Consider the following 17,610-nt stretch of genomic DNA (forward strand, 5'->3'; position numbering starts at 1 on the left):
CAAAATGAGCGTTTGCATAAAGCGCCTCATTTACTTTTATCAGGGCAGAATTCCCAAAATGGTGTTTATTGCAACTCGCCTCATTTACTCGTGTTGGTTCTTATTATTTATAAAGATTTAGTTCGAGTCCGAACTATTAATTTTAATGAAATTTTCACTTCTTTGGGGGGTAGCGGGGGGGGGTATGATGCTTCGTCGGAAGCTAAGGTAGTAAGGATCATCAAGTAATTGTCATTTTCAGTACAACTGAGTATAGAGCTATGCCACTCAGCTAAACCAGCTTTATCAATCGTGCATATAGTTTACAACTGCCTAGTATGACACAACGCAGTTCAAGCTTACGCTATCATGTACATAACTCCACGACAAAGCTGCGAATTTGGCACTATGGAACTTCTCACTGTGACGAGTTCAAGCAGAAAAATGTCAAAAATTGGCTTTACTACTCAATATCAACTCGATAACTCTCACCTGTGGATTACCTGTATGATGAACAAAAGTGATCCTTATTTTAGCTACAAATCATGGTAACAGTGTCAGTTTTTCACAAATTTCACTTTTTAACTCAACCCGTATTTTTGAAGCGTTTCACCTCTCAAAATCGGGTTCTCGACGCATTGCATTGTGGGATATCTTACACATCACGAAACAAAATTCAAGTGATTTTTTTCTCTTCCATGGGCAACAAGAATATGTCAGCTTTAACATAACACCCTACAATGATGTCATCACGTACATTTTGGTGGAAATCGCACATATTTGGCCTAAATTTTGTGTTTTAAGGTACTATACAGGCGTTACACTTCCGGTCGCGGAAGGTTACTGTTCAGTGCCCCCACAAGTTTAGACCGCGGAATCTTCACTTCAGCAGTTCAGTGCTGCGGCAAGAACTTCGCCAGACAGTGTCTGCCATGTAAGCAGGCGTTTTGTAACTTTTATTTGCAATTGATCTCCAAGAAAATCATCACTTAAAGCGCAAAGGGGGGGTGACTTTTAACATGCATATTAGGCCTACCCATTTCAAGATTTTGAAAAATTGTGACATAGGCATGTGTGAAGTTCGACTGACCATAACACCCGCTTCGAATATCGTAAGAAGTCAAATGATGCATCATTTTAAAGCTTATGATATATACTTTATAAATATGAAATAACAAAATTTTGACCAGGGCCGACTTTACACTCTGTTTGTGCTGGGACGGTCACATTGCACGATATAATGGCTTTTCGCGCATGCGTATAATGGTTTTATGAGCATTGTGACCGTCCTTCTCAAACGCTCAGTAAAAGTCGGCAAATGTGATTTTGAGTTAGGCCTACAAATCAAAATGTTCATGAAAGTCATTTTTAAATGTTAAAGTGTGTCAAGTTCAACTAACCATAACTCCGCTTCCAGATATCGTAAGAAGTCAAATGATGCATCTTTTTAAAGCTTATGACATATAGGCCTACTTTCTAAATATGAAATTTAAAAAAATTGATCAGGACCGACTTTACACTCCGTTTGTGGTGGACGGTCACATATATCAAAATGGCGTGTGCCGCAAAGCGCCTCATTTACTTTTATCAGGTCAGAATTACCAAAATGGTGTTTATTGCAACTCGCCTCATTTACTCATGTTGGTTCTTATTATTTATAAAGATTTAGTTCGAGTCCGAACTATTAATTTTAATGAAATTTTCACTTCTTTGGGGGGTAGCGGGGGGTATGATGCTTCGTCGGAAGCTAAGGTAGTAAGGATCATCAAGTAATTGTCATTTTCAGTACAACTGAGTATAGAGCTATGCCACTCAGCTAAACCAGCTTTATCAATCGTGCATATAGTTTACAACTGCCTAGTATGACACAACGCAGTTCAAGCTTACGCTATCATGTACATAACTCCACGACAAAGCTGCCGAATTTGGCACTATGGAACTTCTCACTGTGACGAGTTCAAGCAGAAAAATGCCAAAAATTGGCTTTACTACTCAATATCAACTCGATAACTCTCACCTGTGGATTACCTGTATGATGAACAAAAGTGATCCTTATTTTAGCTACAAATCATGGTAACAGTGTCAGTTTTTCACAAATTTCACTTTTTTAACTCAACCCGTATTTTTTGAAGCGTTTCACCTCTCAAAATCGGGTTCTCGACGCATTGCATTGTGGGATATCTTACACATCACGAAACAAAATTCAAGTGATTTTTTCTTATTCATGGGCAACAAGAATATGCCAGCTTTAACATAACACCCTACAATGATGTCATACGTACATTTTGGTGGAAATACGCACATATTTGGCCTAAATTTTGTGTTTTTAAGGTACTATACAGGCGTTACACTTCCGGTCGCGGAAGGTTACTGTTCAGTGCCCCCACAAGTTTAGACCGCGGAATCTTCACTTCAGCAGTTCAGTGCTGCGGCAAGAACTTCGCCAGACAGTGTCTGCCATGTAAGGCGTTTTGTAACTTTTATTTGCAATTGATCTCCAAGAAAATCATCACTTAAAGCGCAAGGGGAGGGGGGTGACTTTTAACATGCATATTAGGCCTACCCATTTCAAGATTTTGAAAAATTGTGACATAGGCATGTGTGAAGTTCGACTGACCATAACACCCGCTTCCGAATATCGTAAGAAGTCAAATGATGCATCATTTTAAAGCTTATGATATATACTTTATAAATATGAAATAAAAAAATTTTGACCAGGGCCGACTTTACACTCTGTTTGTGCTGGGCGGTCACATTGCACGATATAATGGCTTTTCGGCGCATGCGTATAATGGTTTGCGAGCATTGTGACCGTCCTTCTCAACGCTTCGTAAAAGTCGGCAAATGTGATTTTGAGTTAGGCCTACAAATCAAAATGTTCATGAAAGTCATTTTTAAATGTTAAAGTGTGTCAAGTTCAACTAACCATAACTCCGCTTCCGGATATCGTAAGAAGTCAAATGATGCATCTTTTTAAAGCTTATGACATATAGGCCTACTTTCTAAATATGAAATTTAAAAAATGATCAGGACCGACTTTACACTCCGTTTGTGGTGGACGGTCACATATATCAAAATGGCGTTTGACGCAAAGCGCCTCAGTTACTTTTATCAGGTCAGAATTACCAAAATGGTGTTTATTGCAATTCGCCTCATTTACTCATGTTGGTTCTTATTATTTATAAAGATTTAGTTCGAGTCCGAACTATTAATTTTAATGAAATTTTCACTTCTTTGGGGGGTGTAGCGGGGGGTATGATGCTTCGTCGGAAGCTAAGGTAGTAAGGATCATCAAGTAATTGTCATTTTCAGTACAACTGAGTATAGAGCTATGCCACTCAGCTAAACCAGCTTTATCAATCGTGCATATAGTTTACAACTGCCTAGTATGACACAACGCAGTTCAAGCTTACGCTATCATGTACATAACTCCACGACAAAGCTGCGAATTTGGCACTATGGAACTTCTCACTGTGACGAGTTCAAGCAGAAAAATGTCAAAAATTGGCTTTACTACTCAATATCAACTCGATAACTCTCACCTGTGGATTACCTGTATGATGAACAAAAGTGATCCTTATTTTAGCTACAAATCATGGTAACAGTGTCAGTTTTTCACAAATTTCACTTTTTTAACTCAACCCGTATTTTTGAAGCGTTTCACCTCTCAAAATCGGGTTCTCGACGCATTGCATTGTGGGATATCTTACACATCACGAAACAAAATTCAAGTGATTTTTTTAGCATCCATGGGCAACAAGAATATGTCAGCTTTAACATAACACCCTACAATGATGTCATACGTACATTTTGGTGGAAATCGCACATATTTGGCCTAAATTTTGTGTTTTAAGGTACTATACAGGCGTTACACTTCCGGTCGCGGAAGGTTACTGTTCAGTGCCCCCACAAGTTTAGACCGCGGAATCTTCACTTCAGCAGTTCAGTGCTGCGGCAAGAACTCGCCAGACAGAGTCTGCCATGTAACGGGCGGCATGTAACTTTTATTTGCAATTGATCTCCAAGAAAATCATCACTTAAAGCGCAAGGGGGGTGACTTTTAACATGCATATTAGGCCTACCCATTTCAAGATTTTGAAAAATTGTGACATAGGCATGTGTGAAGTTCGACTGACCATAACACCCGCTTCCGAATATCGTAAGAAGTCAAATGATGCATCATTTTAAAGCTTATGATATATACTTTATAAATATGAAATAAAAACATTTTGACCAGGGCCGACTTTACACTCTGTTTGTGCTGGACGGTCACATTGCACGATATAATGGCTTTTCGGCGCATAAATATAATGGTTTTTGCGAGCATTGTGACCGTCCTTCTCAAACGCTTCGTAAAAGTCGGCAAATGTGATTTTGAGTTAGGCCTACAAATCAAAATGTTCATGAAAGTCATTTTAAATGTTAAAGTGTGTCAAGTTCAACTAACCATAACTCCGCTTCCGGATATCGTAAGAAGTCAAATGATGCATCTTTTTAAAGCTTATGACATATAGGCCTACTTTCTAAATATGAAATTTAAAAAATTGATCAGGACCGACTTTACACTCCGTTTGTGGTGGCGGTCACATATATCAAAATGGCGTTTGCATAAAGCGCCTCATTTACTTTTATCAGGTCAGAATTACCAAAATGGTATTTATTGCAACTCGCCTCATTTACTCATGTTGGTTCTTATTATTTATAAAGATTTAGTTCGGAGTCTGAACTATTAATTTTTAATGAAATTTTCACTTCTTTGGGGGGGGGGTATGATGCTTCGTCGGAAGCTAAGGTAGTAAGGATCATCAAGTAATTGTCATTTTCAGTACAACTGAGTATAGAGCTATGCCACTCAGCTAAACCAGCTTTATCAATCGTGCATATAGTTTACAACTGCCTAGTATGACACAACGCAGTTCAAGCTTACGCTATCATGTACATAACTCCACGACAAAGCTGCGAATTTGGCACTATGGAACTTCTCACTGTGACGAGTTCAAGCAGAAAAATGTCAAAAATTGGCTTTACTACTCAATATCAACTCGATAACTCTCACCTGTGGATTACCTGTATGATGAACAAAAGTGATCCTTATTTTAGCTACAAATCATGGTAACAGTGTCAGTTTTTCACAAATTTCACTTTTTTAACTCAACCCGTATTTTTGAAGCGTTTCACCTCTCAAAATCGGGTTCTCGACGCATTGCATTGTGGGATATCTTACACATCACGAAACAAAATTCAAGTGATTTTTTACGCATCCATGGGCAACAAGAATATGTCAGCTTTAACATAACACCCTACAATGATGTCATACACGTACATTTTGGTGGAAATACGCATATATTTGGCCTAAATTTTGTGTTTTTAAGGTACTATACAGGCGTTACACTTCCGGTCGCGGAAGGTTACTGTTCAGTGCCCCCACAAGTTTAGACCGCGGAATCTTCACTTCAGCAGTTCAGTGCTGCGGCAAGAACTCGCCAGACAGTGTCTGCCATGTAACAGGCGTTTTGTAACTTTTATTTGCAATTGATCTCCAAGAAAATCATCACTTAAAGCGCAAGGGGAGGGGGGTGACTTTTAACATGCATATTAGGCCTACCCATTTCAAGATTTTGAAAAATTGTGACATAGGCATGTGTGAAGTTCGACTGACCATAACACCCGCTTCCGAATATCGTAAGAAGTCAAATGATGCATCATTTTAAAGCTTATGATATATACTTTATAAATATGAAATAAAAAAATTTTGACCAGGGCCGACTTTACACTCTGTTTGTGCTGGACGGTCACATATAATAAAAATATTTCCAAACGTCAGAGGTCATCCAGGGGTCACAGGGGTCAAAAAAGGTCATTTTAACCAAAAATGCTCCGATTGAGCTTAAATTTAAATGCAATGATCCTTATGACATTCTAAACATTTTAAAAACATTTTACGATTCATTTAAGGTCATTAAGGGGTCATAAATGGGTCAAAGGTTAAGTTTTCCAAAATGCTCCAATTGAGCTGAAATTTAAACGCAATGATCCTTACGACATTCTAAATATGTTAAAAATATTTTAAAATTCATTTAAGGTCATTAAGGGGCAATAAAGGGGTCAACGGTCAAGTTTTCACAATGCTTCAATTGAGCTGAAATTTAAATGCAATGATCATTATGACATTCTTAACATGTTTTAAATATTTTAAAATTCATTTAAGGTCATTAAGGGGGTCATACAGAGGTCAAAAGTCAAGTTTTCAAAATGCCACCTTTCCACGATCAAGGTATATTAAAACGGCAATTAATGAAACAGTCTTATTAAAATTAATACTATCCAGCACAGTATTGCTGCTTGATCAGATCGTCACAGTCATCCGCCTAACTTACCTTGTGCCCTTGCATAGGGCACAGTTGCTGTAGTTTATTTTATATTCTTCACTTTTCCTCTTTCATTAACACCACTCGGGCGGTCATACCTTCGTAGCATTTCGAGATTATGTCCATTACAGACTCCGGGTGACCGTGGTATAGGCCTACCACAATATACTGCCGAAGCCTCATGGTTCAGCTATGGTGCGGTTATCGCTCTAGTTACTGAAAAATAGCTAATTTTTGCCAATTGTAACAAAAATTGGTCAAAAAGTTGAGAACATTTGTAAAAACTTTGGTAATTTGAATTAAATTGGGCTAACAATTTCGACTTTGGTATATAGTAATAGGTTCAAATTTCTTGGAAATTTGGTATGTGGATGGGCCAACTTTCAAATTCTCACACCAAGGCAAACATTTCAGTATTATAAAATGAACATATCATTTACTTTTTTGTGGAGGTTTTTTGTTGTTGTTTATGTTGTAATGTGTAGTATTATAGGACTGATGTTATTTAATGTAGTCCTGCTGAGACATGTTGGTGAGCTTTTTCTTTTTGGCCCCCACATATATGTGGGGCTTATGTTATCATCCAAATGGTTGCCTGGTTGTTTCTTTCTTTGTTTCTTTCTTTGTTTGTATGTTTCTTTGTTTGGCTGTCCGGGCGGAAGCAAATTCTTTAATCCACTCTGCAGCTCCAACGCAATCACCGATTAATTTCATTATTATGTTTTCAGGGTTATAGGAGTTGAGAAAACCTAATAATGATAATATTGGATGGCTTATTTCGCATGATACCCATTACATATCGGATTCGTCATACAAATTCGAACTCGCCGTTGGCTCGTCCGATATTTTATGACTCATCCGATATGTTATGGTATCATGCTCAGCCATCAATATTATATCAAACTTAATACGGTGATAGGATATGATGGTGTGATGTGCTGTATAGTTTTGTGTCATTTTATTTGCATATTTATGCATATTAATGAGCTCATTTGCATATTTTACCTACATTTTTCATTAATCCACTCTGCAGCTTAAAAGCAATCACCGATCAACTTCAAACTTAGTACGGTGATAGGATATGATAGCGTGATGTGCTGTATAGTTTTGTGTCATGTAATTTGCATATTTATGAATATTAATGAGCTCATTTGCATATTTTGCCTACATTGTTCAATAATCCACTCTGCAACTTTTACGCAATCACCGATTAACTTCAAATTTGGTATGGTGATAGTAGATGGTGGCCTGATGTTTATAGTTTGGTGTCATGTTATTTGCATCTTTATGAATATTAATGAGCTCATTTGCATATTTTGCCTACATTGTCTTTAATCCACTCTGCAGCTTAAACGCAATCACCGATCAACTCCATTATTATGTTTTCAGGGTTATTAGGAGTTAAGAAAACCTAATAATGATAATATTGGATAGCTTATTTGCATGATACCATAACATATCGGATTCGTCATACAAATATCGAACTCGCCGTTGGCTCGTCCGATATTTTTATGACTCATCCGATATGTTATGGTATCATGCTCAGCCATCCAATATTATATCAAACTTGGTACGGTGATAGGATATGATGGTGTGATGTGCTGTATAGTTTTGTGTCATGTAATTTGCATATTTATGAATATTAATGAGCTCATTTGCATATTTTGCCTACATTTTTCTTTAATCCACTCTGCAGCTTTTACGCAATCACCGATCAACTTCAAACTTGATATGGTGATTGCATGTGAATATTAATGACTTCAAATTGTATATTTCTTTTTTGTATTTACCAACCTTTGTTGTAAGGGCCACCTTAATTACGAACCGCCTAATTCTAGTTTTACTATGTAGTGCTAAAAGGGGGTGGTACTGGGTATAAAGTAGTCCTACTGTCCGTCAGTGTAGTCCTACAGTGGGATTCTTTTACTGTGTAGTCCTATAGGGAGGAGATTTAATAGTAGTCCTGCAGTTGTACGGGCGACATTTATTCTCTACGGGGAGAGGGTTGACTCCATTGATGACATCAGCAACTTAATCCTCCAATGGCCACAAGAAGATTTCATGTAAACTTTGTATACATTTACGAACCACAAAAGATGGTGATCTCCTAATAGTGTGTTGCAATTAAAAACTGGAACTTGCTACTGAATTTGACTCAAACTATATTTATTAAGTAGAGCATTTTTTTATATTGGTCACATTCTCTATGTATTAAAACATTTGGTATAATAATTTCTAAGGTTTGGTATCTTGTGATCCAGCCTCGTCCCCTACTTTTCTCAAAAAAGTTGAGATTTATATACCCACTGGAAACCTCTGACTACATAATGTTTATGTTTCTTGCAGATTAATTTGTTTAGCAAAAATATCATAAAATTTGACTTGCGTTAACCGTACAGTGGTCTATGGTGCAGTGTAATGCACATAATCATGCTTTAACTCGCAAATGCAAAATCAGAATCAACTGAATTTGGGGAATAAGCTTTTTTCATGAATATCTAGAGGATGCTAGAATCACAAAATACTCCTTTAAGGATGTCAAAATTGCAATCTATTTTGCTGGCTTAGATGACTGTCTGTCCCTTATTTGATTCCCCAGTTGCTTTTTGGCGAGGGAGAAGGAAAAGGAAGAAAGAAGAGAAAACTTTTTTTTCTTGGGTGCGGCTTTGAGCCACTGACCGCTCAGGTGCCAGAGACGTGCACATGCTTTTGGAATTGAGGTTTTTGGATGTTTGTTACAGTTAGGGTTAATACTTACTTTAGTTGGTATATGTGCCATCCTCCTTCCACTTTTATCAGCTGTAGTAGCAAGTGTTTTGCCAGGAATTTCAAATCCACTGTTAGCCCTATGGACTGCTGCAAACTTTCTCTCCATAATGAGTCTCCTGGAGCTCACATAGGGCGTTGATGATTTAGGGGTGGGCGCAGATGATGTGGGCACTCTGGAGATCCTTTTGTTTGTGGATGAGCTAATGAATGAATGAATGTAAGAAAGTTGAAAATAAAAGTTGAAAAGGAAATAACAGAACCAAGAAATGGAAAGAGATAGAGAATGAAAATGTAAGAGAGAAGGAAAAACATATTGAATACCAAATGTTTAAAAAAATCAAATTCACAACCTATTAAACAGTAATGAAATATTTTATGTGCCTTTGAACAACCCCACTATGATAACTATTGCTTTTTGATAATGCTACTAAGAATCATGAGGCAAATGCAAATAGGCTAAAAACTTTGGTCATGTCTCAAAGCCGTCGCACATGTTTGTTTTTCTTAGCGCGTCCATGTAGCTCCATGTCAGCTGAAACAGGAAATTCTTTTTTGTCCCTTTTTTTCTTAGTTTTTTGCCGTAAAATCCTGAAACTCTGAGACACATTTTGAAGAAAATTTACTTGATTCGATACTTGTATTGTCTAGGTATTGATATTTGTACTTCAATTGTGCAAATCAACTTATTTTATGCTGTGTACTTTGAACACTCAAAAATTACATTTTAACTCAAAATTAAGTTTTTTAAATTTCTGAAAAAAATAAAAATAAAAATCTTTAAAAAAAAACACATTCCACATTTGTTTTTATAACTGCCATGGGTTTTGAGACATGGCATTATTTTAACTTTACCTTGAAATACAACCATCACCTAAATTAAACTAAGTCTTTAGAATCAAGTTCATGAATTACCTGGAAGCTGTGTTACTAGGACCAGCAAAGTTTGGCAAGTGAGCCACTCTTTTCTTTTCAGGCGACGGGCTAGTCACATTTGGTGGCGCCTTCTTACGAGGTGGAGATTGCATTGTTCCCAATGCCTCTTGTTGAGCTATCAGGAAACGATTATGACACACCTGAGCTGGGCTGGGTTGAGCCTTAGGTCTATTAGGAATTTTCCTCATACGCCACTAAAGGGAAAAACAAAAATACAAAATATATGCTAATATGGTTGATGGTTCAAAACCAAATGATATTGACAAAATACTTTATCCTTACTATGGATCAGATACACCAGAAATATAGTATTCCTTTTAGAATAGCAGCAAAATAGATCTTACAGACATGCGGTATTAATTTTCCATGAAAATGATGTTTGCTTAATCGCTCTGTAAAATGATCAATTGGTAATCTATTTGACCATAAAATCTGTAAAACAACCTCATTCTGTAAATACCACAATCCCATTGAATAAACATCTACTTGCACAAACGCTTAAAAGTATGATTTCAAAAACACATTACTGTCAAAAGAATATCCAGATTTTGATGCAAAACTGTGTTTCTGCCCTATTATAAATAAAGGCCTTCTACCCTAAATATGAACAATAATCATAATCCTCAATCTAAATTTTTGACAGCCTCTAATAGCACTTAGCATCATTATCATGTGTTCTTTGTTGCAACAAGAGGGAGCCAGTTTGACATCATTTTACAGTGCATTGTGAGAGTTAATATCCACTCTAAGTTGTGACCAATGGTCAATTCATTTCACGAACCGAAAGGAGAATATGAAGATTTATTTCACAAGCATCATAATAAGTTTACAGTTAGTGTCAGTGACAAGTGGTCAATAATATTACAATACCATGGGTTAAAAACTTGTGAAATTGCCAGCTAAACCCCACTTACTGTATCAAACTTAGGTGCATGAGCAACTCTCTTCTTTCCGACAAGACCAGATGATGGTATTTCCTCTGATTCATCTGAACTTGGTGGCACCTATGAAAAAAAGTAAATTTCCTGGTAAGCATAACTACATGAAATGTTTTTTCTTCCACTTCATTCAATATACCATATGAACCACCAATATATTATTGACTGAGTTCAAGTTTAAGTACTATTTTACTTTTAAGATTTTCCTGTACTGAAAAAAGCTTTGAAAATTTGAGATAACAAATAATCATACTTACCATTAGATCAATTAAAGTTACTTTTCCCAACTTTTTTTTCTCTTCGTTTAACCTTTTGTAATTCAAATTGGGAGCCCTCCAAATGTATAATTAACCACCCAGGAAAAACTATACAGTCCCACATTTTGAGCTGAAAGTGAAATTTGGTTTTCAAAATTGATGATTTTTTGATGTCATCATTTAGTATAGGTCTTCAGCTTTTATTTGATATCAAAATTATGTTTCTGGGGCATATGGACCTCATTGTACAGTCTTTCAACAGGAAGGGGGAAGCGACACATAAAGAAAATGCAAATGCAAGAAAAATGGCTTTAAAGTTGTAAAATGACATGTAAAGGACTTGGTTTGGCTCAGAAAATGCTAGATTTGGGTGCTTTAGAGGTAAAAAATATTTTGTTTTCAATGGTAGGTTAAAGTAAACATATTAAGGAATAAAAAAACAATAAAAACTGAAAAACGAAATCTGCAAGGTTTTTCACCCCTTTCCCAACTTTGACTCCCCGTATCTTGAAATGGCTGAGTGCGACTTATGGCGGGTTCTACATCTACATCTACTAGGATACTCAGTAAAGTTGCCAAGGCAATATCTGACTGAGAAAACAATACTGACGCTGGTCATCAGACACGGATCAAAAACTGACAAATAATAAAATTACACTTAAAGCTACTTAAGTCAGAGCGGATCACAAATATGAAAATAAACAACAATAAATGTACCTGCTTCTTCATAGTGTCATTCAAAGTGGCCGTTTCCTCGTTGAAGATCTTCAAACATTCCTCATAGGTATCCGTCTCTGAGAAACTTATATCTGTATCATTCATATGGAAATCCTCCGGTAAATCCGCATCCATTGTTTCATCCTCTGACATGGCATAGTTCTCCGCATCGCTATCATCATCATTAGGAGACGCACACATCATATGGGTGTCAGGCTTCTTGCTACTGTTTGATATTGCACTATCTTTTTTACACTTGTCTTTTGATGATTTCTGCTTTGTTTGATCACTTACAGAATGTTTATCTTTATTAATACTGTTATGCTTTTCCACTTTTGATTTATCAGCCCGTTTGTCTTTATTGCTATGTTTCTTATTTACACTATGAAGCACCTCTTTTGTTTTCGATGAAATATCCTTTTTCTCACTTTTACTTGGTTTATCACTTTTAGAATGTTTATGCTTTGAATTGATGCTTTTCGAGTGCTTCGTACCTGATGATTGCTTGTCTTTATGGTGGCGGCTTTCTTCTTTCTTTCTCATCTTCATAGCACCATTACTTGATTTCTTGGATGATACCTTTTTAGATGATTTCCTTTCATCGTCACCCGATTCATCACTTGACAGAAGATTAATTACATCATGTTTGATATCATCTAGTGATGTTTTTTTCACAAAAATCACCTCCTCGTTATCTTCTTCAACCTCACCACCACTTGAATCATCCCCAAACAAATCCTGTTCTGAAACCCGTCTTGTCGATGATGAAGATGAAGATTCTGAACTTCTCCCGACACTTTGAGGGTTCCATGATTGACTTCTATGTACTTCTTTGTGCTTTATCTTTCCACTAATTTTACTTGATAACTTCCTGCTTCCATCATCTACATCACTGCTATCACTTGTTATTGTTAAATCATATACATCTATTGACATCTCCTTGGACTTAGTGACACTGTGATTCTGTACAGATTGACTTCTATTGATTTCTTTTGGCATCTTTTTCACAGGCTTCTTATGTTTTATCATGTCCAGTTCATTATCACTAGTAGTGCTTGACAAATCATACACATCTTTTTGTCTTTTCTTGGAGGGATATTTCTTGGCTGTGGAAGTTTTTGGCATGGACGGATTTCTCTTTGAAGACACACTGAAATCATCGCTTGATGATTCTGTCAGCGACCCAAAAAGGTCAAAGGTTTTAGCAGCAACTCTAGAAGATTTCTCTTTTCCTTCGGACGAAGCAGATGAATTCTTCACTCCGGATTTGGAACTACTTTTCACATGACTTGGTGGTTTGCTCATTTTGTGCTTGGTGGAGTTGGACTTCAACACATCTTTATCATTAGAAATCTGTTTAGAACTGCTGTCCGTGTTCAATTTCTCCTTATTATGCTTTCCTGATACATCCTTTGATGCAGTGCTGCTATGTGTCTTAATTGTTCCACCTTTCTTTGATTTATCTGTTACTTTGCTTGTTTCCTTCACATTCTTGGTGCTTGTTTTTTCACACACATTACTTGATTTGGTAGACTGTCCCGTATCTTTTACTCTTTGCTTGCTAACGTCGGTATCTTTAGAACTGCTTGATTTATCCAATGTTTTCTTGTCAGCTGTAGTATGCTTACCAGTAAGTTTATCCTTTGAAGAACTTGATTTATGAACAGTCGAGTCATCTTTCTTATTTTTGCTTTTATGTTCAGCACTTTTATGGCTTGGATCTTTAGAAGTTGTGACTAGTTTATCTTTTGAAGAACTAGATTTATGAACAGTGGTGGGGTCATCTTTCTTATTTTTGCTTTTATGTTCAGTACTTTTATGGCTTGGATCTTTTGATGTTTTCTTTGAATGTTCTTTGCTGATTTCTTTCACATTCTTTGAACTTCCTTTTTCACTTGATTTCTTGACATTTGTTTCATTTGTGACTAGTTTATCCTTTGAAGAACTAGATTTATGAACAGTCGAGTCATCTTTCTTATCTTTGCTTTTATGTTCAGTACTTTTATGGCTTGGATCTTTTGATGTTTTCTTTGAATGTTCTTTGCCAATTTCCTTTACGTTGTTTGCGCTTCCTTTATCACTTGATTTCTTGCTATTTGCTTCATTTGCGGTCAATTTCGCTCCATCTTTTGGCGCCGACATTGTCAACATACTAAAAATATTACCAGTATCGTCACTAGTCTCAGTGTCTTTTTCTTTGCTATTAACATCAGTTGAGGGCGCTTTATTTCCATCTTTTGATGCTGGTTTTGACTTGCTACTAAAAACATTTTCTGTTAATGAAGATGACCTCTTTCTGTGTTTCACTTTGTTTTTAGTTGGCTGTTGCAATCTTTTACTAAAGAAATCAACAAGTTGTTCTGAGGAAACTCTTGCTTTGGCAATTTGAGCTGGCTCTTTAGGTTCGTTTGAGTCGGTATCTTGTTCATCTGTGCAGTCATTTACAACTGAAAGTACCTCTACACCATTATCATGTTCATGTTCTCCATCATCAATCTTTGCCTCTCCTCTGGTTTGTATATCTTCATTCCTCACATTTGCACTACTTTTTGTTTCTATACCCTGCATATCCTCTTCATCTTCAATTTCCACATCAACTCTTTTCTTTGAATGGTCATTTGCTTTCACTGATTTATGTTTCTTTTTCAATCCTTCCTTTTCTTTTCTTATTTTAGCTTCAGTGCCATCATTACTTTTCGCTTTATCTGCAGATAATTGATTCAAAGACAATTCATTATTTCCTAAGTCTATCACCAATGGATCATCATCATCACTGCTATTATCGTAAGTTTTGTTTTGACCTGATTTAGCCTTGTGGTTATTGTCATCGTCTTCATCACTAAACCATGCATCCATCTCCCAATCATGCAGATCATCCTCATCATTCCCCACCATTCCTGGTTTCATTTTCTTTGTTCTCTCCTGTGCAATATCAGACGATGCTTTTCGCTTGCATGGTGACAAAGTATTGTAAGATAAAGTTGCACCTGCTGATGAGTTGGATGTGGGATGATACTCTACATCATCTATATCTTCTGAATAAGAATATGACTCTGTTGGTGTATAATCGTAAAGATCCACATCATCTGTCTTCACACTGTCCAACGGATCATACTCATCCACACTATACAATGCATTAAGATCAGACTTAGATGAATCATTTACTGAATACTTTGCGGAGTTCATCACAACCTTTGAACTTTGACTTTCCATGGGATCATATTCTTCATGCCTCTCACTAATATTCGCAACATACTTTTCTTGTGTTTCTGAACTTTGGATAGCCTCAAGAGAGCTGTTCTCCAGTGGATCATACTCAAGATCAGTCACTGGTCCTGTGCCTATAGAATACTTGTGTCCAGATGTTGCAGACTCACTTGGGTCAAGTGGATCATATTGTGACACTCCAGGCTCATAGCTGTACTTATCCCCTGCTGATGCACCCTGGGAATTGGAATTACCACTAGTTGGAATATATTCCCCAGTTTGATGACTTTCATCTTCAGATCCTAAAGAATACTTCCCACTGGAAGACACCTGGTTTCCTAAAGAAGCATTAGTTGGATCATACTCATCCTGATCACTCTGCCCAAATGGGTTATCAAATACTGCGTCAAAGGATGAGGTAGCGGTGGGTGCTTGTTTCTTTTGGAACTGTACCAAGGGTGGGGTTGGGACGTAATTAGCTGAGGGCGTAGTTGCTCCTCGGTGCTTGACTCCACCTGCTGTGTTCTTTTTGCTTTTCTTCTTCCAGTTTGGGAGGGAAGTCGAGACATAATCTGTAAATAGTAATGGATAAGACAATAATTACAGTACAAATGTATGGGTCATTGCTGATACCTGAATTTAATATCTTAACTAGAAGATAGTTGACATTTGACATGTCATTTAGATAACCTAATGAAAAACAGAATTCCTTTACAAAATTTGAGTACTGTAAGGGTCTAGTGCAGTGGCTGGCAGCCCACACACTCTGGGAATAGTCCACAACAGTATTAAGCCCTATACCGCTGGAAAATATTAACACCCCACATATACGCTTGTTAAAGGAAGTCTGCTTGACACTATACAAATACAAGCAAATTAACTGTCAGCTGAATGTGGACCATTTTGACAACATTAAATTGCAATTTTCTTTGCTTTCAAAGCATCTCAGTTGTTCGGCTCAAAATTAAACATCTATCTGACAATAAAAACTAACATTGTGTAGAAAAGAAATACTCACTTGTAATTATGGAAATGTTACAATACGATTTTTTAAAACTAATATTAATGATGGAAAAATCTGAATATGGACTTTTCACAGCATTGCCCTCATGTTGCTTGATTAGGTCACATTTAAGTGAATAAAAAGAATCTATACCATACTACGATTTGTATTGTGTAGGTGGAAAAATTTGGCTTTTACAGGTCTCTCTGATCGAGCTCTATAAGGTACTTACGCTCTCGATACTATTGTATGGAGCGGAAACTTGGACACTAAAGAAGGAAGATGAAAACAGACTTTCAACATTTGAAATGATGTGCCTTCGCAAAATAATGGGAGTGTCACGCCCGACAAGATCGAAACACCACCATTCGCAAAACCCTCGACATGGAATTTACCATCCTGGACAGAATCTCAACAAAAAGACTCCGTACTTGACCGCCATATACAGAGAATGCCACCATCACGTTTTCCTAAACTAGCATTTGAGGAAAATATCCATGGCAAACGCCCAAGAGGGAGACCACCAAAAAGATGGAGTGACTGCCTGAAAGCCGACTGTAACAAAGTACACATCAGCTCCTTGGTCAGCGCTAGCAGGTTAGCTCAAGACAGAAGGAAGTGGCAGGACATCATGAAGCAGATGGCACCACTCAACCCCAAGTTGGAGTGAACGCCATAGGTAGGTCAAGGTCAAGGTGGAAAAATAATTACATCTTAAAACCAAGAGGTTCACCTTTTGCCATCACAACATACATAATGTTTATCATAATGGTTCAGAGTTCTAGAAAACAGCTACATAAAAAAGTAAATTAAGAATCACCATAGGGTCCAAATTCTAAAAAACTTTAAACCCATGCAGCAGAGTCTTAGCCAGAAATCAGAAACCACCCGTCCAAGCAGATACTAAAATTTGACCCTCATATAAAACAACTTGTCTATACCCATGGAAGGGTCACTGGGGTCAAATATGTCCTGATTTGGCTTTTACATGTCTCTTTGAAATAGTCTCAAGTTCATATAACCTGAAAATCATCTGTTTTAAAGCTATCACATCTGTAAAATCCATTAAATCCGCCCGTCTAAAATTAGATTAGGCCGTCTCAAAGACCTTGCCATGCAGGGCTATACTTTGGTAAGGTTCATCTTAAGTTTGGTAGTGAAGTTCTTTTTCTGCACAATTAACTTTATGCACATGTTTTGTTACTGTTACCTGTGACATGGCCCCCTACATCACTACTGAACATAGGTGAACTACACTTTAGAAACTGCTATAAAATTACCTGTCCTAAATTTGACCTTACAAACATTCAGTCAGGTCAAATGAAATATAGTGTTAATGTACTGAAGTAATATTAGGAATTTGATCAATTTCTGAATTCAATAAAAAATCACAATTCAGCTCACTGTCAAACAAAAGGCATTAATTTTACCCATTCCAG

General features: G+C 36.9%; 1 protein-coding gene across 1 annotated transcript in view; it reads right to left on the reverse strand.

The window, feature by feature from the left end:
- LOC140148962 (uncharacterized) overlaps positions 1-17,610 on the reverse strand; it is a 36,330-nt gene that overhangs the window by 14,048 nt on the left and 4,672 nt on the right. The window contains exons 3-6 of the mRNA XM_072171078.1: positions 11,962-15,740; positions 10,964-11,053; positions 10,029-10,243; positions 9,106-9,316 (exon numbers count right to left, since the gene is read on the reverse strand). Of these exons, the coding sequence (XP_072027179.1) occupies positions 9,106-9,316; positions 10,029-10,243; positions 10,964-11,053; positions 11,962-15,740 (4,295 nt within the window). The remainder of the gene's footprint in view (positions 1-9,105; positions 9,317-10,028; positions 10,244-10,963; positions 11,054-11,961; positions 15,741-17,610) is intronic.

Source organism: Amphiura filiformis, chromosome 1, assembly GCF_039555335.1.
Source record: "Amphiura filiformis chromosome 1, Afil_fr2py, whole genome shotgun sequence".
NCBI classification, from domain to species: Eukaryota; Metazoa; Echinodermata; class Ophiuroidea; order Amphilepidida; family Amphiuridae; genus Amphiura; species Amphiura filiformis.